Genomic DNA, 23195 nt, shown 5'->3' on the forward strand with positions numbered 1-23195 from the left:
ATTTGTTTAATATGTGCATTGAAGGACACATCCTGGTCAAAAATGACTCCAAGATTTCTCACAGTGTTACTGGAGGCCAAAGTAATGCCATCCAGAGTAAGTATCTGGTTAGACACCATGTTTCTAAGATTTGTGGGGCCGAGAACAAGAATTTCAGTTTTATCTGAATTTAGAAGCAGGAAATTAGAGGTCATCCAGGCCTTAATGTCTTTAAGACATTCCTGCAGTTTAACTAATTGATGTGTGTCATCTGGCTTCATTGATAGGTAAAGCTGAGTATCATCTGCATAACAATGAAAATTGATGCAGTGCTTTCTAATAATACTGCCTAAGGGAAGCATGTATAATGTAAATAAAATTGGTCCTAGCACAGAACCCTGTGGAACTCCATAATTAACCTTAGTGTGTGAAGAAGACTCCCCATTTACATGAACAAATTGGAGTCTATGAGATAAATATGATTCAAACCACTGCAGTGCAGTACCTTTAATACCTATAGTATGCTCTAATCTCTGTAATAGAATGTTATGGTCAATAGTATCAAAAGCTGCACTGAGGTCCAACAGGACAAGAACAGAGATGAGTCCACTGTCAGAGGCTCTAAGAAGATCATTTGTAACCTTCACTAATGCTGTTTCTGTACTGTGATGAATTCTGAAACCTGACTGAAACTCTTCAAATAAACCGTTCCTCTGCAGATGATCAGTTAGCTGTTTTACAACTACTCTTTCAAGAATCTTTGAGAGAAAAGGAAGGTTGGAGATTGGCCTATAATTAGCTAAGACAGCTGGGTCAAGTGATGGCTTTTTAAGCAGAGGTTTAATTACAGCCACCTTGAAGGTCTGTGGTACATAGCCAACTAATAAAGACTGATTGATCATTTTTAAGATTGAAGCATCAATAATTGGAAAGACTTCTTTGAACAGTCTAGTAGGAATGGGATCTAACAAACATGTTGCTGGTTTGGAGGAAGTAACTATTGAAGTTAACTCTGAAAGATAAACTGGAGCAAAAGAGTCTAAACAAATACCAGCAGTGCTGAAAGCAGCCGAACATGAAGAATAATCTTTGAGATGGTTATGAATAATTTTTTCTCGAATGTCTAAAATTTTATTTGTAATTTTATTTGTAAAGAAATCCATGAAGTCACTACTAGTTAACGTAAGTCAAGCTGTCTACTGCGGAAGAGGTCTGTCTGTTTGTCCAACATGTCTATCAGCAAACTTAGAGCACAAAGAAGCCACCTGACAGCAGTACAGGAGACGGATCCCTCAGCAAACCATCTAAAAATACCTCCTGAGAAAAATATCTTCTACAGGTATACATCCACATTGTAACATATATCTAATCAGTAAAGTATCAGTGTTTCCACTGTTGTCATTCATCCAGCATCATGTCATGCCTGGATGTTCTGCCATACAGTAATCTGGTGTTCTTAACAGATCTTTCTCCCCATCTTGGAATATAATTAGGGAAATTATACACTATTTTGCCAAAGATATTCATTCATCCATCCAAAGTGTTGAATTCAGGTGTTCCAATCACTTCCACGGCCACAGGTGTTATCCCTTTGGGATGAATTAGAGTGGAGACTGTGAGCCAGGCCTTCTCTCCAACATCAGTGTCTGACCTCACAAATGTGCTTCTGGAAGAATGGTCAAGAATTCCCATAAACACTCCTAAACCTGTGGAAAGCCTTCCCAGAAGAGTTGAAGCTGTTACAGCTGCAAAGGGTGGGCCGACATAATATTAAACCCTGTGGATTAAGAATGGGACTTCACTCAGGTTCATATACGTGTGAAGGCGGATGAATGAATACTTTTGGCACTATAGTGGATGTCAACAATAAATCTTTGACGTGACCAGCACTGTCATAGCCACACTGTGCTATGAAATGAACATATTTTCATGTCATAGCTTTTGTAGACTGAGGAGTCGTGTGATGTGTGACTTGTATAGAAATCACATAAATACTGCACATGCATTTATTTAAGTTTGTGTTGAGCTGGATGGAATTGGGACACATTTACAGAAGCAGTCAGAGAAATATAAAGCAGATTTGTGAGTCTACGAGAATTTGATGACTAAAGAGAAAAAAAAATGTCTATTGCAACCACAGAGTTTAAAAAGCTACAAGCAGGAAAAGAGTATTTTTGTAAAACTTTTTGTTTAAACAAAACATCTATTTTTCTCTTTGTCTTTTTCACAGATGTGTTGGTTGTTCAGGAAACTCTGACTTGATCAAACTTGGTGATGACTGTTAGATCACCACAAGGTGACTGAAGGAAACTGTGACATCATTATTCAGTCCTGTACAGCATCTTTGGGCCACTGTTTGTCCCAACTCTGTTCTTCCTCCAGTCATTGTAAAAGAGCCACAGAACTTAAAAAAATATGTTATGGAAAGAAAACCACCGTGTCCTTCTCTGGGTATGTGAGCTACAATGTGTGAAATCTTAAAGGAAGCTTCACTTCAGAGAAGTCTGTAAACAATTTGTTAAATGTGGATTCTGCTGAGATCCAACTTTATCTTTATTGCACAGACTCAGTGCCTGCAGAGGATCTGATTCCTGATACACTCAACAGTGGAATACGTTAGATAAAAACATGTTTAATAAATAAATGGATCAAAATGTGTATTTCTTAAAACAAAAACCAAAAATTCTGTCTTTAAGCGTATCTAAATTTAAGTGCAGAATAAACTTCAGGGGACATTCTATAATCTGGTTTTGTGGAACGAAATCCTATAAACTAGATTTATTTTGGATATTGTTGCACTGTACCTGACAGTTGTGCCTAAAATCTTGCATTGTTTACATTGTAAACAATGGGAAACTGTGCTTTGTTGAATATTGTAAACATATGGAATTTTTTTTAACCAATATTTAATTACATTTGGATCGCCTTTACTAATTGCTGTTATCAGTCATATTTATTCCATTTGATCTGTTAAAAGCATTTTCCTGTATTATGATTGCTAATAGATGCTGATATCTGTGATATTATTAATAATTAGAAGCAGTGGTATGGATAGTGATTCAGGAACGAATAACACGAGAGTTAGGATCGTGATTCCCCCTGCACTACCAGGACCAGATCACCAGGTAGGAGCTGTAAGTGTGGTCAACTAGCAGGTTGCTGCTCCTGGGCAGATGTGTCAGTTGCTGCTGCGGCCTGAATTATGGTTCTGCACCGGGTCTTTGTAGGGCTTACGTACGTAACCAGAAATCCCCTCTGAACCCTAACGCCATGACCTATGACATAACCTGATGTGACCCTCTAGAGAAATGTAACTACATGTCAGGTTGACGCACCCCGCAATGATTGTGATTACCAATTACTACGTATGTAGTAAAGACCTGATGCAGAAGCAGGCTAATGGTGATCTTGTTACGTTTGTAACACTGGCTAACACAACCTCCCGAGAGCAGCAACAGCTGGAGCCGCTGCCAACAACGGGGGTAGTGGGAAGAAAAATGGGAACATCACCGTGAACGACTGCCAGGGAAGACAGCGTACACTTGAATGGTGAAAGTGAAGGTCCAGGGGAAGCTTCACAGAATGTCACCCGAACGGTGGGTTCAAAGGTCTGGGAAACATTTGTGGAACGTTGCCTAAACAACGGGTTTGAAAATCCAGGAAACATTTGTGGAATGTTCTCGGAATGGTCATTTTTACCAAAAGTTATATTGTCAAGAAAACATTATTACACAACGTTTGGGAAATGTTGCCTTAGGCCTGAATTATACTTCTGCATCAGGTCTTTGTGGGGCCTATGTATGTAACCCAAAATCCCCTCTGAACCCTATGTGGCTTGCAGCCTCTGTTTCTACCTGCTCATGTTTCTACAGTAGAATCACTTTGGCAATCACTCTGAAATCTCTTTGGGCTTGTTTTCAACTTTTTGTTCAATTCAATTCAGTTCAATTTTATTTATATAGCACCAAATCACAACAAACAGTCACCTCAAGGTGCTTTATATTGTAAGATAAAGACCCTACAAAAAGTTGCTGGCTTTGGGTTCATGGGGGTGGCTGTAGCTCAGCAGGTAGAGCAAAAGGTTGGTGGTTCGATCCCTGGCTGCTCCAGTATGCATGCCAAAGTGTCCTTGGGCAAGATACTGAACCCCGAGTTGCTCTCCTGTGCAACTGATTATGAATGTGTGTGAATGTTAGATAGAAAGCACTGTGTGAATGAGGCATGTTGTATAAAGCACCTGCGCACATACATATCCTGTGTGTCCTCATTCCGATTGGGATTTGTGTTGTGTGTAAAACTGTACCCAACGGTTTATATTGTTAAGTGGTAATTATGAGACGATGCTCTTCAGGTCATTTTATGGAGTAACATGAAAGTAATGTAATGAGTAGTGTGAGAAATTACTTTCCCTGTGCTGTTTTACTTTTAAGAAAAGCAACACGTACTGTGTAACAAATTGCTTTTTTTGAGTAATAAACCCAACACTGCTAATCACATCTCAAGTCATAAGGTAATAACAGGGAGGACTCGCGCACTCATCACCCCCACTAATGTGTACATTTATGGCTGGGATTGTATCTGATTACGAATGCATGGTCAAAACAAACTGGAAGGTCCAAGGATGTCTGCTTAGAGCCGACCTCAGCATTGTATGTCCTGCAGGCTGCATCCTGCCTTTTGGTTGTCCCAAACAAACCCACTGAGATATTAGGACAAAAACATAAATACACTGCTCACAAAATTCAAGGAAGGAGCATCAAGTCAATTACATGTCTGGGATATTAATCTGGTCAGTTTCAGTAGCAGAGGGGGTTGTTAATCAGTTTCAGCTGAAACTGAACATTAAACATGATTCCCTGAAAACCTTCTTTTGTCTGATCATTTCTTGATAACATTTAAATTTACCACAATGGATCACACAGCAGTGGGGAATACATTTCATTACAGTAGATGTCTTTCTGACAGTGCTGTATCTAAGTTTAAGGACGTAATCTCTCTATTAGTATCTTCTTCAATGCCATGTGCCAACATAACCTGGAGGTGGATCACAGCTTGAATTTCTTTTTGTGAGGGTTGATGGTGGAGCAGGGAGACAGATCTGGATGGTAGGGTGCATGGTGAGCAATAAGTGTGTTGAATGCACAGACAGTAGACATACAATAGTATGTGATAGAGTTGACAATCTGATCCTGTGAGGACACATTTACCCTCAGCAGCCAAATTAAATAGGGTTCTTTTTTTTGCAGCACTTGTCAGAGAATGTGTTAATCACACCTAATATGACAGCTGAAGCCCTGATGATGATTTCACATCTTCCCTTTCACAAAAGCAGTCAATGAGCACTGCAGCAGAACAGGTCATTTCAAGCACCACCGTGTTAAATAAATTAGGCATTGCAATAAAGTCATTAGTTCAGCAGACTCGACTCAGCGTCGGACACTAAGCCACACATTTTTTTAGTCCAGTTAGCAGAGACTACAGCACGATTGTTGGTTTTTCTGGATCTTTCTAATACCTGGTCCCACCCGTCTCTCTGTGTGCCTGTCTCCAACTCCCTGCATGGTTCCACTGCTCGTACTTCCTGTTCGAATGTGGCCGTGGCTCCTCTTATCCTTCATGTTGCTGTCTTTAAAGTCTTCATTATCTTCAACGATGACCAGCTCGGCCTTGAGGGAGCCTTCAAACCCTTGAACCTGCCTGCTGTCATCCCGTGCTGTCTGAAACCCCATGAAGATGGCTGTGATTGGCTCAGTAGTGTCCAAGGTGTTAAGGATTGTGTAAGGGGGGTCATCTCGGTAGAGGGGGGAGGGCACACTGTGAGGGTAAGTGGGGTCCCTGTACTGAGCGGTGTCTCGATTGTGGCTGTTCTCTGTTTGCCTGTTTGGCTTGTATGATGGCAGGCAGTAGCAGTAATGTTCCTCACTGATATAATCAGTAGGAGGAATATAACTGGGGGTGTAGCTGAACTGTGGCTGATAGGCTGTTAGTACTTCCTGGTCGTGTGAGCTAAGAGGATGATAGCCATTGGATCTGCTTCCATTCATCCTACTGCTGCTTCTGGTTATGCTGCTGAGGTGGTGGCAAGCAGGTCCACCTTCCTGAATACTGTGGCAATTCCTCAATTGGTATGAACTGTAGTGACAGTCTTGTTGGTTGCGACAGAGATGATCCAGTGCCTTGTAACGACTTTCCTTCAGAATGGTTTGCTTGTTCCTGCCTTCATTTCTGATGTAACAGCTTTCCTGGCTACTATAGCGATGCTCACTGTGTGGTTTTCTCTGCCAGTTTTCACTACAACTAAAGTCTTTCTCTGCTATGTGTCTTCTGAGGACATGCTTATCACAGTGTCCTGCCTGGTTTCTGTCCCTCTCATCTCGGTGGCTGGAAAAGCTTTGTTCCTCCCTCGTCCTGGAATGTTGGCAACAGTTTTGGTACTTTACTTGGTGATGCACTGTAGCACTTCTCAGCAAATGTTCCACCTCATTGTCTGATAGCTGGTCATGTGACCCCTAGAAGTACAAAAAGCCAGGATTCACAATTCAGACACTAGAAGGAATTCAAACTTGACAAAAGAACACATGCCTACAATGCCAGTAGTTTGTCAACAGGATTGGAAACAGACATTTCTGCTTTTGCTGTGTAATGTTCTTGAGCTCGGGATGTTCAGTGTTTTCCCACACATAGACTTTGTTTGGGTGGGAGACTCAAGTATATTTACAGCTACTCATGAGTCTGACTGAGTACAGTCCACTGAGCAGAACAAGGAGTACTGTCCCTGCAATTGGAGTCAGTATGATAAGGAACTCACTTGAGAGACAGTTTTGCTCCTTTATTTATTATCATTAATTTGTTTCTTATTCAAGAAACAGTGGGTGCACCTCCCCAATAATGCTGTAAGTAAAATCTAATATTGTGGGAAACACTGCAAGAAACATCAGTTTTCCAATTAATTACATTTATGTGCATCATACCCTTTTATTGTGAACTTGTTAGAGTAGCAGCGATTTCTGAGAAATGACATTCTTGTAGAAAGATAAGATAAGATAAAACTGTAATGATCCCACGACGGGGAAATTTGCACATTACAGCAGCTCAGTACAGAGAAGAATGAAAGGATGAATAAAACAAATGAAATAAAATAGAATACAAAACAAGTGAGCAGTGAGTATAAGTTAAACTAAATACTCTAGAGGTAGCACATGTGAACCATGAAGTTTCTGTTGTGTTTTGTTTATAGTATCCTATTCTCGAGAATGTGTTTCCACCAGTTTATTATAATCCCGCAGTTTGCTGGACCTAAGTTTTGGGATCTTTTTAATAAAACCTGCAACCCTTGATACCAAGTATGTTAGTCTACCGATATTGATATCAGCTGATATCTGTTCACTTATTCCCATCCACAACCGTCTGCAGTCAGCTACATCCTTTATTAGTGTCTTTTTCTCTCTCTTGAAATAGAGGTGAAAAGCTGCATGTGTGCAGCAGCACTGTGCTTGCCTCAAGAAAGTGCCAAAGCAGGTGAATAGCTCAACTTAGTCTCCTCACTAAGCCCTAACCACCCCCTGTGCTAGTTGCAGCTACCAGGCATAGTGACATTTAGAGGGAACTAATTATTCTGATTCTAATCCGTTTCAAAGCCAAAACAGAATAAAAATTGCATGATAAAAACACCCGAATTACTTAGAGTAAGAGTCACCCTCTCTGGCTCAGAGTAATAGAAATACCTGTTGAGAGTTGAGTACAAAAAAGAAACATTTCCTGCCATCATCACATACCTTGAGTGTGGTGTGTTGGTGTAGCTCTTCCAGAGGGACATCAAGAACTGAAAAGTCCAAAGGTAGATGTTCAAATGTTCTAACGTACACTGGAACTCAAAACTAACTCGTTTTTTCACATGTTAAGCAGCAACACTACAAATGCAGTTCTAAATTTGTATATTTCAGCTTCTGCACTTCGAAGTATAATGTGTAGTGTATGCCATTTGATACGTGAAAAATGATCTCACTCTTTCTTGGTGTGTTTGGCTCAGAGCGTTCACTAGCTGGTGAAGAGAGGAATTCTGGTACATCTGGGATTACTGTGGTGACCTGCAATGGTTCTGGGAGAACAAAAATAGAGCCCGGGTTCACCTTTGGTCTGCGTAACACCAGAGAGGTTAGAAATGATGTCACAGGACTTACCGGGAACAAAGCTACTGTGGGCTTCCTAGAAGACAGACACAAATCAATAAGTGTAACAAGTAGTAAAGGGAGCACAAAACTCCAGCTGTGTATCTGTGAGTCTGTGTTTTTGTGTATACCTTGATAATTTCTTCTGGACTTTTCTCCACAGTTTTGAGTCTGTTGAGGATGAAGCCCTCGTTGGTGCTAATCATAGACTCCTCTCTCTCCAGAGACTCCACCTCCATTTCTATCCTAAGGAGACAGAGGAGTCGGAGCAGAGTACTAATAGGTGCAGGGGATCGTATGAGAAGCAGCAACCTCCAGAGCTGGGAAATGAAGCCAATGTGGAAGTGCCAAAAACTGGAGTGCCTCTAAAAGCCATCTGAGGCTGGCTCCAAAAGCAATTCAGTCTCATAGACTCTCTTGTTGACATGCTCAACTTTACGACACCAAAAGGATGTTTACATCTTTAGAATTGTTTTGGTCTCTGTGTAGTTTCCCTTTGAAAATGTCTGTTTTGGGGTGATTTTTGTACCTGTTACACCTCATTTGTTTGGATTTGGTTTAGGCTTAAAGTGAGGCTTTGACTGTCATACAGACCATACAAGAAGTGTTTTTTTTTTTTTTTTAATTATTTCAGTTCTGAAAAGGTAAAATTCTAGCACTTTGACACTGAGTCATTTAGTACTAATTAGCAGGAACATGTGTTTGTGTATTTGTAATCTTGGAGTCATTTTTGACCAGGATATGTCAAATATGCAGGACCGCATTTTTGCATTTGCGCAATATTTCTAAAATTAGAAACATCCTTTCTCAGAGTGATGCTGAAAAGCTAATTCATGCATTTATTACTTCTAGGGTGGACTATTGTAATTCGTTATTATCAGGCTGTCCTAAAAGCTCCCTGAAAAGCCTTCAGCTGATCCAAAATGCTGCAGCTAGAGTACTGACAGGGACTAGAAAGAGAGAGCAGATTTCTCCCATACTGGCTTCTCTTCATTGGCTCCCTGTTAAATCTAGAATAGAATTTAAAATTCTTCTCCTCACCTACAAGGTCTTGAATAATCAGGCCCCATCTTATCTCAAAGACCTCATAGTACCATATCACCCCAACAGAGCACTTCGCTCTCAGACTGCTGGCTTACTTGTGGTTCCTAGGATACTTAAGAGTAGAATGGGAGGCAGAGCCTTCGGCTTTCAGGCGCCTCTTCTGTGGAACCAGCTCCCAGCTTGGATTCAGGAGACAGACACCCTCTCTATTTTTAAGATTAGGCTTAAAACTTTCCTTTTTGATCAAGCTTATAGTTAGGGCTGGATCAGGTGACCCTGAACCATCCCTTAGTTATGCTGCTATAGGCCTAGGCTGGTGGGGGTTCCCATGATGCACTGTTTCTTTTCATTCACCTTATTTACTTTGTTTATACTCCACTCTGCATTTAATCATGAATTGATATTAATCTCTGGCTCTCTTCCACAGCATCTCTTTTTTTCTCTCCCCTCAGCCCAACCGGTCACAGCAGATGACTGCCCCTCCCTGAGCCTGGTTCTGCTGGAGGTTTCTTCCTGTTGAAAGGAAGTTTTTCCTTCCCACTGTCTCCAAGTGCTGCTCTTGGGGGGTTGTTTGACTGTTGGGTTTTCTCTATTGTAGGGTCTTTAGCCACAATACAAACGCCTTGAGGCAACTGTTTGTTGTGATTTGGTGCTATATAAATAAAATTGAATTGAATTGAATTTTACCTGCACAGTTTATGGATGCAGTTTGCTAACGTTAGCTGATAGTTTAACAGTTTACCCTCTCAAATTTGATTGCTTACAGACATAGCAGTGGCCTACAAGACAATGCCGAGGCTTTGTAATGTAGAGTCCAAACCCAATGCATGTACATCCATCTGTTCTACAGAGTCTATTGCAGTAATGGGCAATTAATTTTCCCATGAGAAACTGGGGCTCTTGTGGACTCTTGTGGAGGACTGAACTAAATTCTGCTACATATCAATTTGATCATTTCTAATACGTGGCTCCTGGTAAGAGTCATGCCACAATTAAACAATGCTACAGTTTGTAGATTTAGTAAAAACACCAACATTCCCAAAAACAATAGTGATGAAAATATGCATGTTTTTGCAAAGTTTCACCCTTTTAACTTCATACAAAGTGCTTCTGCTATTTTGTCAGTTACTTCATCAACAGTTTTTCAGTTCTTTTTTCTGGCTCAGTGAGAGAAATCTAGTCTGATTTGGGCTTGACCAAGTGCACTGAAGTCAGGTTCAGTGTTTGAGGAGGAACATGAAGGACAGCGGACGGGTCACTGAGAGAGAATCTGGAGTTGTTAAACTTTATCACTGAGAGTTTTTGTTCACTTATAAAGGCAGAGCCAATGAGAACCAACATCTTCTCCTTATATGTGGAAAGGCCTCCTCTTTGAGACACACAAAGTTGTATTGTGATTTCCCTCAAAATACCAAAAAAATGGGAGTTTATCAAAGTGTTTGGTGCCTGAAATGGGACTAACTACATGATGTGTTCTTATTTATGGTTGAGTCCTAATGTCCCACTGGCCTTATGCAGGCATAGTCAGGGACAACCAAAGGGCTGGATGTGGCCCATGGGCCTTACAATGCCCTGGTCTGGTTGATGGTGAAGATCTGTTTCTCTGTGATGTGGTTTGGGCTGCATTTTGTACCTGTGGATCCTGAGCTGCAGCGCTCTGGCCTGTTGCTGGTCGGACAGAAGGCTCTGCTGCTGTGTGCAGTCGACTGCATTATGGGAGTCTTGCAGCAGCCACTGCTCTCTCAGAGCCTTTTTCTGGAGAGAAGTGCATAACAATCATCGATGTGGATCCAAAAATAGAAAGTGCAGTGGTGTTCAAACTGATGGACTCTGTAGTTCAGGCTATTAGGATAATACAGAGCCAATGAAATTATTTACAATACACCTCCTCTGCTGTCATAGCTGACCATTTATTCAGACAAACCTTCAGATGCTGTAGTTTGAGTTTCTCTTGGTCCAGTTCCAGTTTCTTCTTCCTAATGTCTTCTTGAATATGATGCTTCTCCTGTTTGTCAAAGACAAAAGCTTAAATGAATATATGAAACACAATTAATTAATAATGCATTGTCAGAATAAGTCAAGTTTCTATTGATATTTAAACCACTCTAACCCTCTGAATATTTTTAAATGGTAAAAAAACAACAAAGCAAACAAACAAACAAACAAACAAAAAAAAAACAGAAGAAGGGTTTCAGAAAATAGTGATGCACCCATTCAGTATTAGGATCAGATCTGGGTTAGATTTATTTATTTTCTTAGTTCTATGTTTTATTTGGCAGTGCAGTAAAACATTGCAGTGTGTACATCTGCAAAAACAGAGATGTTGTAAAACTTCTAAACAAAAGTGTGAATAAATGTTAAATAATAGTTATGTGCAGAAGATCTCTATAGAACTGTAACATGAGTGTTTCTTCTATGACTAAACTGAGCAGGTTAGAGTGAAACATTACAGTGATGGCCTGGAGTCTCTCTCTGAGCAGGTCACTCTCCTCCATGTTGCTTCAGGACAAACACAGAGAGCCAAGAGACGGGAAACAAGAAGAGAGAGACAACCTTGTCAGACCGCTTTAATTCACAATGCTACGTATAACCATCACGACCAGCAAGGTTAGCCAGTTAGTTATAGCCGCCAGACCACAGGGGCAAAACTAAAATGACTCACAGTGTGAGTTTTGAATTAAAATACAAGCATTCTGGTGATTGATGAAACAAAACATGCTGTACAGTTTATAAATGTGTTGGTATTGTTATCTTGTTATTGTACTACATTCTATAGTGACTATAAAAAACAATAAATTAAATAAAAATAAATAAAAACTGTATACAGGATGTAGCCAACACAACTAGCCAACATGACTAAATGGATGTTAAATTTCATGTTGCTTCATGACAGCATTTAACAGCAGGTCATCTACTAATTGGAAGGTTAGTGGTTCGATTCCTGGCTGCTCCAGTTTGCATGCCAAAGTATCCTTGGGCAAGATATTGAACGTCGAGTTGCTCCTTATGTATTCATCGGAGTGTGAATGTGTGCGTGAATGTTAGACAGAAAGCACTAAGATGTAGAAAAAAGTGCTTGTATGAATGTGTGAGTAAACGGGTGAATGCAAGCATGCTGTATAAGGTGCTTTAAGTGCTCATGTAGAGTAGAAAAGCGCTATATCCTCCTAAGACCCACTGACTTTTGTCCTCTGTAGTGGACATTTTATTTTCATGCACATTTTTAAGTTTTTCAAGAAAGTCAATTAAATTCTGTTGTGCTTCAAAGAGGATATCCTGGACTTTCTGGGGATATGTCATGTGACAGGCTGGCATGTTGGGAAGTTTATTTTGTTCTCAATCCAAAATGGCAGGAAGCACATTTTATGAAAAGAGAAGAAGTGAAATATTGTTACTTTTCTGTTGTTTTAATCATGGTTATTATGGGGGGGTTTTTTGTAAGGGTTTCAGGAAAAGTATTTTCAGTTTTAAACAGAGTTAAATCATTTATGTTTTGAACTAACTGCCTTTGAATAAAAGTCAATTGTAATGGACGTCAGGACCATCTTTATGTACTTTGATACCTAATCCTTGTAGGCAACAGGATTGAGGCAGAGAGGATTCTGTACAGGATGGTGCAAAAGTACAAGATTTTGCACCATCCACTAGGGTTGGCTAGGTGAACCGATGGGGACTGTTTGCCTCCTGGTGTGCAGTCCACTAGATTGACCAGATTGGGTCAGGAGGTAGCTCTGCACCAACCTGCTCTGTGCCCTGGCCAGATCTTGACAGAGTATATCAGATGCGCACAGACCTTTAGAGAGACCAGCATTACTTTGGCCTCCAGTAACACTGTGAGAAATCTTGGACCAGGATATGTCCTTCAAATAAATAAAATTGAATTGAATTCCTGTGATTATATACTGTGATATTGTTATTATTTTACATGAACTTGCACAATTAAACGTCTAAAGATATACCAACTGCTGCATGTCACTTTGCCACCTAGATAATAGTAGATCTGTCACTTCCTGACACCTCCCTGGTGTAAGTGTACTCATTCTAACAGTTTTTTAGCAGTTCACTGCTCACAGCAGAGTAATGGAGGCAGTCTGTTTATCATCAACATGAGTCAGGAGGGTTGGTGGAGTGGGTTCAAACATGTTCACGTGAATAAAGGGCTTTGGGGGGGGTGGAGGGTATTCTTAAAAGGAGACACACACATATTTTTAGCTTTTGTTCCCAGGTCACCGGCTGCCAAAGTCTTTGCTAAAACTCAGATGGCTCTTGTTGATGAATTTTACACCAAAGTCAAGTCTTCCACTAATGTCCAGAAACTGCACCAAACTGCAATTTAAGATGAACTTTATGAATGACCCATTGCCTCGGGTCAGGAGTGGAAAGTGTCTCCACAAACCAGTTCATCTGCACAGAAGAAGGGGGGGTGCAGATCATTCTGCCCTAACTCCATCAAACAAGGCTTCCAGCCTGAGGTAGGCGTTTAATGTGACCTGCTTCTGATCAGTTAGACTGTTCTCTGTTTACTCAGTCCATCCACTGTGACAGTCATCTGCTAACTTAACTAAAAACACCAAAGCCATCAGTAAGTTTTCTCTCACTCCAACAAAATAAAGGCAGAGAGAGCCTTTAGTCTATCTGTCTGTCAAATAACCAGTTACTAAAGTGCTGAGGTAATCTGCCCATGAGGCTGATAATCTGTGTAAACCATCTGCTTGCCAACTACAGGCAGAGCTACTATGTGGGTTCATCAGCATCACTACCATGTGGTTAAGACCTGACTAAGTGAAAAATCAGAACTCTTTATTTTCTTTGCAGTGTTGGAAAACTGGGCACTGCACTGTAAAATCCAATTAGTTATCATTACTTAATAAAAGCATGTAAACCGATTGCACTTAAAAAAAAACAAGTACACAGAACTATGTATTTTAAGTTGTACTAACTAGTGCTGCCTTTGTAGAGTACACTTATACATTAGTTTAAGCAACTAAATCAATCAAGTATTGTGTACTCTTGGCCTAGTAAAAACAACTCAGAATTATGATTTCAATCTACTAAATTATTGCATGTGATATTTACTCAGTTTAGTCCACATAACATACTCAGCATGTCTAAGTTATATTTGCTTGAACAAGCAATCTGCAAACTGATTGCACTTAAAAAAAAAAGTGTTACATCCATCCATTCTCTTCCGCTTATCCTGTTCAGGGTCACGGGGGGGTTGGAGCCTATCCCAGCTGTCATAGGGTGAGAGGCAGGGTCGCCAGCCTGCCGCAGGGCCAACACAGAGAGACAGACAACCATTCACACCTATGGGCAATTTAGAGTAGCCAGTTAACCTGACCCCAGTAACTACATGTCTTTGGACTGTGGGAGGAAACCCACGCAGACACAGGGAGAACATGCAAACTCCACATAGACAGAGAGGCCTGGGCCAAGATGGAATCAAACCCAGGCCTTCTAGATGTTATTCTAACTGTGAGGCAGCAGTGCTAACCACCACCCCACCGGTCTATGGGCTGGCCTGTTCGGTTGCTGAACGGAAGAAACTAAACTGCGCGTGCTCACTTCTTCTTTGAATGCGAAGTGGGAGTGACGCTGGCTACTTATTGTTGCTAGTGAGCTTAACTCTAAATTAAGTAATGTTCACTCTAAACACTAAGTATTTTGCACTTTTCATATTGGAAGTAAACATTACTTCATAAATCCAAGTTATGACAGCATATTTTTGATAACCTAGTAAAGTTAACTAATATATTTAAGTCAGGATAGCTACTGGAGTTTAAAGTGTGGCTTATCAAATCAGCACCACGAGGGCACACAGACAGCACATCCTTCACCCCGGCTAATGCACTATTGCACAATATTAAACTGGTCTGGATCCACACTTGACCACTTTTGCGACAGGTTCCTCTTTGCTCCACCTCTCCACCAGTTTTCATCAAATTGAGCTCAGCTGTTTATGTGTCATCTTGCTAAGAAGCATAGAAACAGCACTGAAATAAATCTATATGGCTGTACGCGAGAATCAAACTGCTGTTCAGTGCAGAGCTCTGTGTTCCTCTGTTGTCTTATCAATTATACAGAGACACATCATGGACAAAGAACATTATTCCATATAGTTGTGTGCAAAAGATATGGATCTTCTGAAAAAAACAAACAAAAAAACCAAAAACTTAAGTAGGTACCAAAATTAAGCCAGTGCTGAAGGGCCAGTAACCACAGTCCTTGGAGTGGAGGACAGCTGCTTGAGGCTGGCTCCAAAACTGAATCAATGGTAAATGGACTGGTTCTTATATAGTGCTTTTCCACTCTAGCTGAGCACTCAATGTGCTTTAATATATAACATTCACAGTCTGGCGGTTGCACTGGAGAGCAACTTGGGGTTCACTATCTTGCCCAAGGATACCTTGGCATGCAGACTGGTACAGCCAGGAATTGAGCCACCAACCTTCCAATTAGTAGAAGACCTGCTCTACCTCCTGAGCCACAGCCACCCCAGTCCCCACAGACTCCCATGTTCAAATGTCCAACTTCACAGCACTAAGAAGCAAGCTTACACCCTGATATAAAAACTGTTTTGGTCTCTATAGCTATTTTCCTCCTTTATCACAACTCTATGGTAAGATTTCCAATAAAGAAAAAAAGATCAGTACTAAAAATGACTATCAGACTAGATACCAATGTGCTGGCTTCAGCTCATCCAGCTGACACAATTTCACAGAGCACTGCTGAAGACAGGCAGGCACACAATCCCTCCCCTCACAACAATGCACAACACTTGATGATGCATTTCAGGAGGTTAGTCAAGGTTTATGTATTATATAGATAACATGAACCTGGTCAGTGCACACATTCAGTGGCGGTTTCTGATATGGGCGACATGGGCAGCCGCCCAGGGCGGCATTTCATCTAGGGCGGCATGACCGCCCCCCTTCCCCCAATGCATTGCGATCGCCGCAGCAGCGCCTACCGCACTGCTCCACTTGTGGGGTAATGGGCGCCCTCTGCTTGCTGTGTATTGCATGTAGCTTTCTGCCATGGTCAGACAGGTTGTAACAGAAGAAAAAGGGCAGTCGGGGGATTCTCTCTCTGTCTCGCTGTCACTGCTTCACTCGATCGTCACACACACACAGCGCTGCCCCGCCCCCTTCTCCTCTCAGCCTGGGGTGCGAGTCAGTGAAGCAGTGATGGCGTGAGAGTGAGACAGTCAGCCGGGTTCATTCATTCATGCCTTTACAGTTTGGGCCTGGTTACAGCCAACAGTAACTGCTGAATTATAAATAAAGGCGACTTTTGCTGGCAATCCCTCGCCAAACCTTTGATCCTCACTGACACTGCCATATCAAGATTAACACGAAGTGTATGTCCTAATATTGAAAAGTTTTGCGAGATCTCGCAAAAGTAACTCGGGATCTCGCAAAACTTTTGCGAGATATGCATATGCAGATATTTTTTTTTGTCCTCCCATGTTTTTTTTCCCCCATGTTCCACAGAATGAATCTGTGCATCTAATAAAATTAGATGCACACAAATGATAGAGCACAAAGTCCATTTCATTTATAATACTGTAAATATGGTCATTAATTCACAGTATTTGTGTGAACCCGAATCCTGATAAAAAAATAACACAAATACGAATCTTGACAAATGTTCGGACACACAGCAGTCGCTCATTACCCCCCAAGTGTAGTAGTGCCGCGATCGCTATTGTGGGGGGGGGGGGGGGGGCGCCGGCAGGGATGCTCGCCCAGGGCGCCAAACAGGCTAGGACCGCCACTGCACACATTAACATTAGCCATTTACCTATTAGCAACTATCTGATGGTCACATTAGCTGTCTGTTATCACTAAGGTAGTGAGCTAGTGGCTATGGCTAATAATAAAACAATGTTGGAGCGAGGCAGCAAATGGTATCAGTACTTTCTGTAATGTAGACAGTGTTAATTAGTACTGTGGATAACACAATTATTCGTGTCTAAAGATGTTGTGTTTCTCTTAAAGTCCCAGATTGAAGCAGAAGAAATTCTACCATCAACTACACAGAAACAGCCACATTCACTTCTGGCTCCAAAGAACCAACATGGCAGATGAAACAAACAAGCACCAGTGCTGAGGTCCAGAAACCAATGGGCGACCTCAGGGTTTTTATGTTCATCTTCTATATACACTGCATTGTGGGCACAAAAAAAAAAGCACTTTAGCGCCGTCCAATTATTAAATGATGTAATGTGGTTTTGAAATGACATCAGGTTGGGCAGAGACTCCTTCCACTTATTTAAAACCATGCGTTAACAAGATAATATGGAAATGTTTGTCAGTATCCCAAAGGAATAAAAGTTACAAGTGCAATAAAAGAGTTGTTTTTAATTCAATGACTGTCATCAAAGGTACACAAAAACTCACACTCAAGACCTAAATGCATACCTAGCAGACCTCTGACACACATACACCCCACAAAGGTCCCTCAGGTCGGCTGATTAATTATTTCTTGCTGTCCCCAAGTTGAGACTGAAACACCGGGGCGACCAAACTGTGCAATGAGTTGTCCCTCTATGTTCGGCTGGCCCCAACACTAGAGGTCTTTAAATCTCGCTTAAAAACACACCCTTTCTCTAAGGCATTTCAAAATGCTAGTCTCTAGATTTAATTTGAGTCATTTTGGGCACTGCTTTTATATTTTTTAGTACTCCTTTTATGGTTAATCCTTTCAAAATTATTATTTTTTTGTGTGTTTATTTTTTGTGTGGTATTGTATTGCTGTCTTTTATCTGGAAAGCCCTTTGTTCAACTTTGCTGTCTTTTAAAAGGCTCTATAAATAAAGTTGGATTGGATGTTAATTAGTGAGTAGGAGACTTCAGTCATTACTGAGAGCCCAAATAAGGGTGAGAATCAGTGTACAAACTGAGGGGAGGATTCTGAGTCTACAATGGGCTCTAAGCCCTACAGGGACAAGCAGTCAGGAGAAACAGAAGCTTAAAGAGAATTAAGGAATTATCTCCACCTCTTCCGTTTTGTCTTACGGTGCTCCTCTGTTTCTCTTGTAGAATAAAGTCAGCTCACTTTAGCATAGCATATTAATAACCTTTATTTATTTTATACCTACAACCTTTACCAGCGTGTGAAACATATTCTGTTTTAAACCTGCTGACTGAGCCTCGTTTATTTAGGAGGATAGAAGATGTGCTACATAATGGAAACTTTGAGTCCTTAATCACTGAATAATAGTATGCGGACATCCCATAACATCTCTACAAAACTATGGAACACTTCAACTTTACGTAATGAATTATTATTATGAAAGAAATACGTATATTTTAAAATGCAGTTTAGGTCACCTTCGTGGCGGACAGTCCTCTCCCTCTCGTGCTGGACGGCGCGAGTCTGTCCCGCAGGAAGCCCAGGTGGGCGGAGCTCTGTGCATGCTGATTAACAGATGTCAACCCAGCAGCCAATAGGAACGAGGTATGTGTTGCCACTCGTCAACATAAAGCCATGAAAAGGTTTGTAACTCAGTTATGTTACGTTGAAATAATTACATTGTATTTAACATTACTGAATAGATAAGTGGTACATTGTTACACTTTGCAATAGCAGTGACAAAAGCTGTGCCATTTACTCTTTTGTTTTCTTTTTCTTTCAGCTTTTTCAACATTTATCCACTAATTTTATCCAAGAATATTATTAATTTAATGACAACACCGATAATCGCCTCCAGAGAAAAGTATTGTGACAGCTGCTCAAATTGAAAATTTGTAAAACTTGAATTCAACCTTTTGAAGAAAGAAATAAAATTGAGCAGAAAGAGGATGATGGACAGATGAAAGAAGGACTTTGCTTGTCTATTTTAGTCTCTAACTGGATGCTCCTCTGGCCAATCAGAACACTGCACAAGATGGGAGACATCCATGATGCTGAACATTTTTAACAGCGTCCTCTGCCTCTCCACTACATCATTTAGCTTCACCCTGGGAATGAGATGACCTTCTGCACAACCTTATTGAGTCTTTGTGTGTCAACCACCCTCAGGTCTTTGTCCCATCAGACCACAGGATATGGCAAAGGAACAGGAGCCAACTCTGGATCACAGCCAAAAGAGTTTCTAGTCCAGTTCATTATGCTGTCCAAATGCACTCCAACATATCTGCACTAGAGGCAGTCCAAAATCCAAATATATCAAATTGAGGATTTAATAGGTTAGCAGAAATGTGCTCTTCTGTTGCCTGTCCCGTTTGTCTCACAGAATAACTCTTCAACAGAGGATGAACAAACAGTTGTGTAAGTTATTATCACAAGTCAGTAACTGAAACATGTCAAGGCACCATGCATACATATTCTTTATTTAATATATTTTTGCACTCAGATTTACAATCACCTTAAATTTGCATTAATACATCACAGATTCGCTGCTAAATATACAGTACAAACATCCCAAATGAGAGAGCCTGTCGTGCGGGCAAAGGGAGAGCAGGGCAAGAGTCAGATACCCCTAAGATGGCAATGAGACAGTCAGAGGTTATCTGCAGTCTGTACGCAGCTCGGTAGAGAGAGAAAATATTGGACCATTAAGCTGTTAGATTACGGCAGTGCCAAAACTGACGCCCCAGGGTGGCATTAGGGTGTCTGCACCTGTCACAGACACTTGAAAGATTCAGGAATATTTTACTTAACCGTGCTTTAGAATAGTGCAGGCGGTGTACCACTTTAAACTGGATTAGCTGCAGCCTAGTGTTAATGGAGCAGTCGTGCAGAAGTGCAGAGTGCAGCAGAGATTGAAACCCCCATATCTTTGGCCCATGCATCTCTAATATGAAGAGATGATGTAGTTACAGTGAAAACATTCACAAACTGTGAAACAAGATGTTTGGAAGTGGGAGGTTTAATAAGGAGAACATGTATTGATTTGAACCCGAGCTAAGTTGGTTTGCAGAGCTCCTAACCTGCAGATAACGAAAAAAATGATTTGGGGTCAAATTAAATTTACTGCTTATCAATAAAGAGGTCTGTGAGAGAGGAGAGGCCTCTACCAGACCAGAGACCAAAGACAGGATCCAGCAGGCCTGGTTTGAAGCAGGGGTTATATCACAGGGGGGCATATATGGACAGATTTGGCAGTTTTAAAACCCTCTTTATTTGTGTCGAAATCTTAAATGAGTTCCTGAGTATGAAATCAGCAGCGAGCCTCTTAGAAGGAATCTCCGGTTTGGAGAATAAAATTGCAGGCAGAGAGGCTGCAGTTTGTTGTAACAGGTTATGGGATTCAATCTGAGGCCAGCCAGGGCAGTAGGACGAAAGGACCCCCTCCCCTGCTGTCCCTGAGGTCCAGAATGTCCAGGCTCTTGGATTACAAGCCCAGTAATAATGACAAAATACTGGAAGAGCAAAGCCACCATCCACAAGTGTGCCTTAGAGATAAGGGAAGGTTTGTATGCCCAAACAAAGGGCATAATAATGAAATCCAACATTTTTAAAAAAGAAGAAGTTATAAAATTAGGGATATTTTGAAAGAGGTAGATGAACTAAAACTGTGTATCTTGGGATCAACATTGTGAAAAACCAGATAGATGCTCTGAAAACCTTAATTTGATTATTGATAAGACAATGAAAAAGCTCAGAGAGATTTATCGGTGAAAGGCTGCATTCTGCTGACCATGGCAGAAGGCCTGTCTCGCCTGATGCAGCTGTTCCTCTGGCGGTCCACAAACAGCTCTGTGATGCCATCGATAAACTATTGTTCAACTTTATCTGGAAAAACAAGATGCACTGTGTTAAAAAATCTGTGATTATGAACACTTAAGATTCTGGTGCATTCAATTTTCTTGATTTTAATCCCCTCAGCAATACCTTTAAAATAAATTGGATAAAGCAGTTTTTACACAATCCCACATCTATCTGGAACTTTATACCTAAATATATATTTTTTTCTGCCATTGGAGGCCTTCAATATGTTCTTTTATGTGATTATAAAATAGACAAACTTCCCCTCATCCTGTCAAACTTCCATAATGCTGTTGGCATGGTCGTTAATCTATAAACATAACTTCTCTCCACATAGATGCTTCATTTGGAACAACCAGTATATTAGACACAAAAACAAATCACTGTTCTGTAATGTGTGGTTTGATAATAACATAATTTTGGTAACCCAGTTGTTAAATGAAAATGGAAATCTTTTAAATTATACTGATTTCCTTCAGAAGTGGCATTCCTCTTACCCCAAAAGGATTTGCTGTTGTAAAGGATGTTGTTCCCTCTGGTATTTTAACGCTGTTGAGAGGAGCTGAAAAACCAGCTTGTGTATCTTCTCTTGATCCACTTTAACATCAGTTTGTTTTTCTATCACATCCAAAAATAGCAACCGTACTATTAGGTCACTATTTCAAAAAGATATCACCACTACTCCCACAGTGACTCAGTACTGGTCTGGCATGGTCGGTGATCTGAATTGGGGTAATGTGTGGAATCTTCCTTACAGATATAAGATAAGCTAATTCATAGATATTATCCTGCCAAGCGTTACTTGTTGGAGTTTAAGAAAGATATTTGTGTGAACTGCTCTGTGTGAAGCTGAACCTCAAACTGTCAAACACCCGTTCTGGCAGTGTCGCTCTACTGCCACCTTGTGGTCAGATGTAATCCGTTTCATTAAGATGAAGATGGACTCGGGAGTTTCTTCAGGTTGTATTGTTTTGTTTGTTTGTATTGTTTGACTTCCACAATGTCAAAAGTAAAAAACAAAAAGAATTCAATATCATAAATCTGATAATAATTACAGGGAAATATCATATACATAAAGCGAAATTTAGTCACTCAAAGCCATTTCTGAGCATTTAAAAAGGAAACTGAACAATACATTAATAGTATTTTGGATTCAACTAATAAGAAAGCCATTAAAACCTATAATCTGTGCTCCTTGTTTGATATGTTTATTTGTAAACCCCCCTGGATAATGTTTTTTTTCTGTTCGAATGTGTATTAATAACTTTGCATGTTGAATATATTTCAATAAAGACTTTAAAAGAAAAAAAAAACGTCTTAATGAACCACATCCTTGATCCTCTCTCCATCTACAGCCGTGGACAGTAACGCAGGCTGCCCTCGACAGTTATGTGGCGCAGTGGTGGTGACGCTCTCTCATGTAATACAAGATTTGACAGTGTGCGGCTCTCCTGCAGTTCACAAAGACACAGAAATGAGCCCCAAAGCTGCACCGAGGGTTCGCTCACTTCCTTCAGGTTAAAGGTCACATGTTTATGTTCAGACTTTAGGTTTTATATGAGGTGCACTCATGAAGCCCATAAAAATACTAAACAATGCTCCATTTAAATTTGATCTCCCCTTCAGCATTGCTGCATTGTGAGGCGGCTACTTCCTGTTTGATCCGGTCTGACTCTTTGCTCTTGTGCGTCTGCATCACGAGCTTCTTGCAGCGTTCTTTTTCAACCCTGTTTACTCAGTAAATTTAGTATAAGGAATTTTATGGATTTGCAGCTCCCATAAATCTTCCTTGTGGATACTCTGGGCTACACAAAGCATTCACATTGCAGTTTCTGCAGGAAACGCTTTTTCTAGTTATTGCCATGTGTGGAAGATATCACACAACTGTATTGTGACAGCTGCCAATACTTTACCATAAAACATGAATTCTTTCACAGTATATACAGAAAACACAGATACTTAATTTTTGTTTTTGTTTTTTTTAATATATATATATACAACAAAACATATAAAATTATATATACAACCAAATATGAGACTCAGCAATATGTAAACACATGATGTGTTTACATATTGCTGCGTCTCATATTTGATGCCAGAGAACTTATCAGGGTTTGGTTTAACGACCCCCCCCCCCCCCAACAATCAGAAGATCCCCTGTGAGCAAGCCCTTGGCGACAGTGGCGAGGAACAACTCCCTTTTAAAAGGAAGAAACCTCGGGCAGAACCAGGCTCAGGGAGGGGCAGCCATCTGCTGCGACCGGCTGGGGGGGGTGATGGTGTGTTAAA

The 23195-nt window shown here is 40.7% G+C and overlaps 1 protein-coding gene across 2 annotated transcripts; it reads right to left on the reverse strand.

Annotated features, from left to right (window-relative positions):
- Positions 1 to 1971: 1971 nt before the first annotated feature.
- On the reverse strand, positions 1972 to 18587 carry palmda (palmdelphin a). Of its 2 annotated transcripts, XM_030752391.1 has the most exons (9): positions 18527 to 18587; positions 11642 to 11690; positions 11116 to 11196; positions 10825 to 10946; positions 8279 to 8393; positions 8160 to 8184; positions 7985 to 8077; positions 7755 to 7801; positions 1972 to 6488 (listed from the first exon to the last, which is right to left on the reverse strand). In XM_030752391.1, the coding sequence occupies exons 2-9, from the start codon at positions 11684 to 11686 to the stop codon at positions 5445 to 5447; spliced, it is 1572 nt and encodes a 523-aa protein (XP_030608251.1). In that variant the 5' UTR covers positions 11687 to 11690; positions 18527 to 18587; the 3' UTR covers positions 1972 to 5444. The 2 variants fall into 2 exon arrangements, with proteins under 2 accessions (XP_030608251.1, XP_030608252.1); XM_030752392.1 differs by lacking the exons at positions 11642 to 11690; positions 18527 to 18587 and having other exon boundaries at positions 8279 to 8388.
- Positions 18588 to 23195: the final 4608 nt, after the last annotated feature.

Source organism: Archocentrus centrarchus, chromosome 17 (genome assembly GCF_007364275.1).
Source record: "Archocentrus centrarchus isolate MPI-CPG fArcCen1 chromosome 17, fArcCen1, whole genome shotgun sequence".
Taxonomy (NCBI): domain Eukaryota; kingdom Metazoa; phylum Chordata; class Actinopteri; order Cichliformes; family Cichlidae; genus Archocentrus; species Archocentrus centrarchus.

Coding starts and splice junctions, on each gene's coding strand:
- palmda (XM_030752391.1), bottom strand. CDS start 11,686: ATGGAGGAGAGTGACCTGCTCAGAGAGAGACTCCAGGCCATCACT. Junction 10,947..11,115: donor TCAAACTACAGCATCTGAAG/GTTTGTCTGAAT, acceptor ACTTCTCTCCAG/AAAAAGGCTCTGAGAGAGCA. Junction 8,185..8,278: donor GTCCAGAAGAAATTATCAAG/GTATACACAAAA, acceptor TCTGTCTTCTAG/GAAGCCCACAGTAGCTTTGT.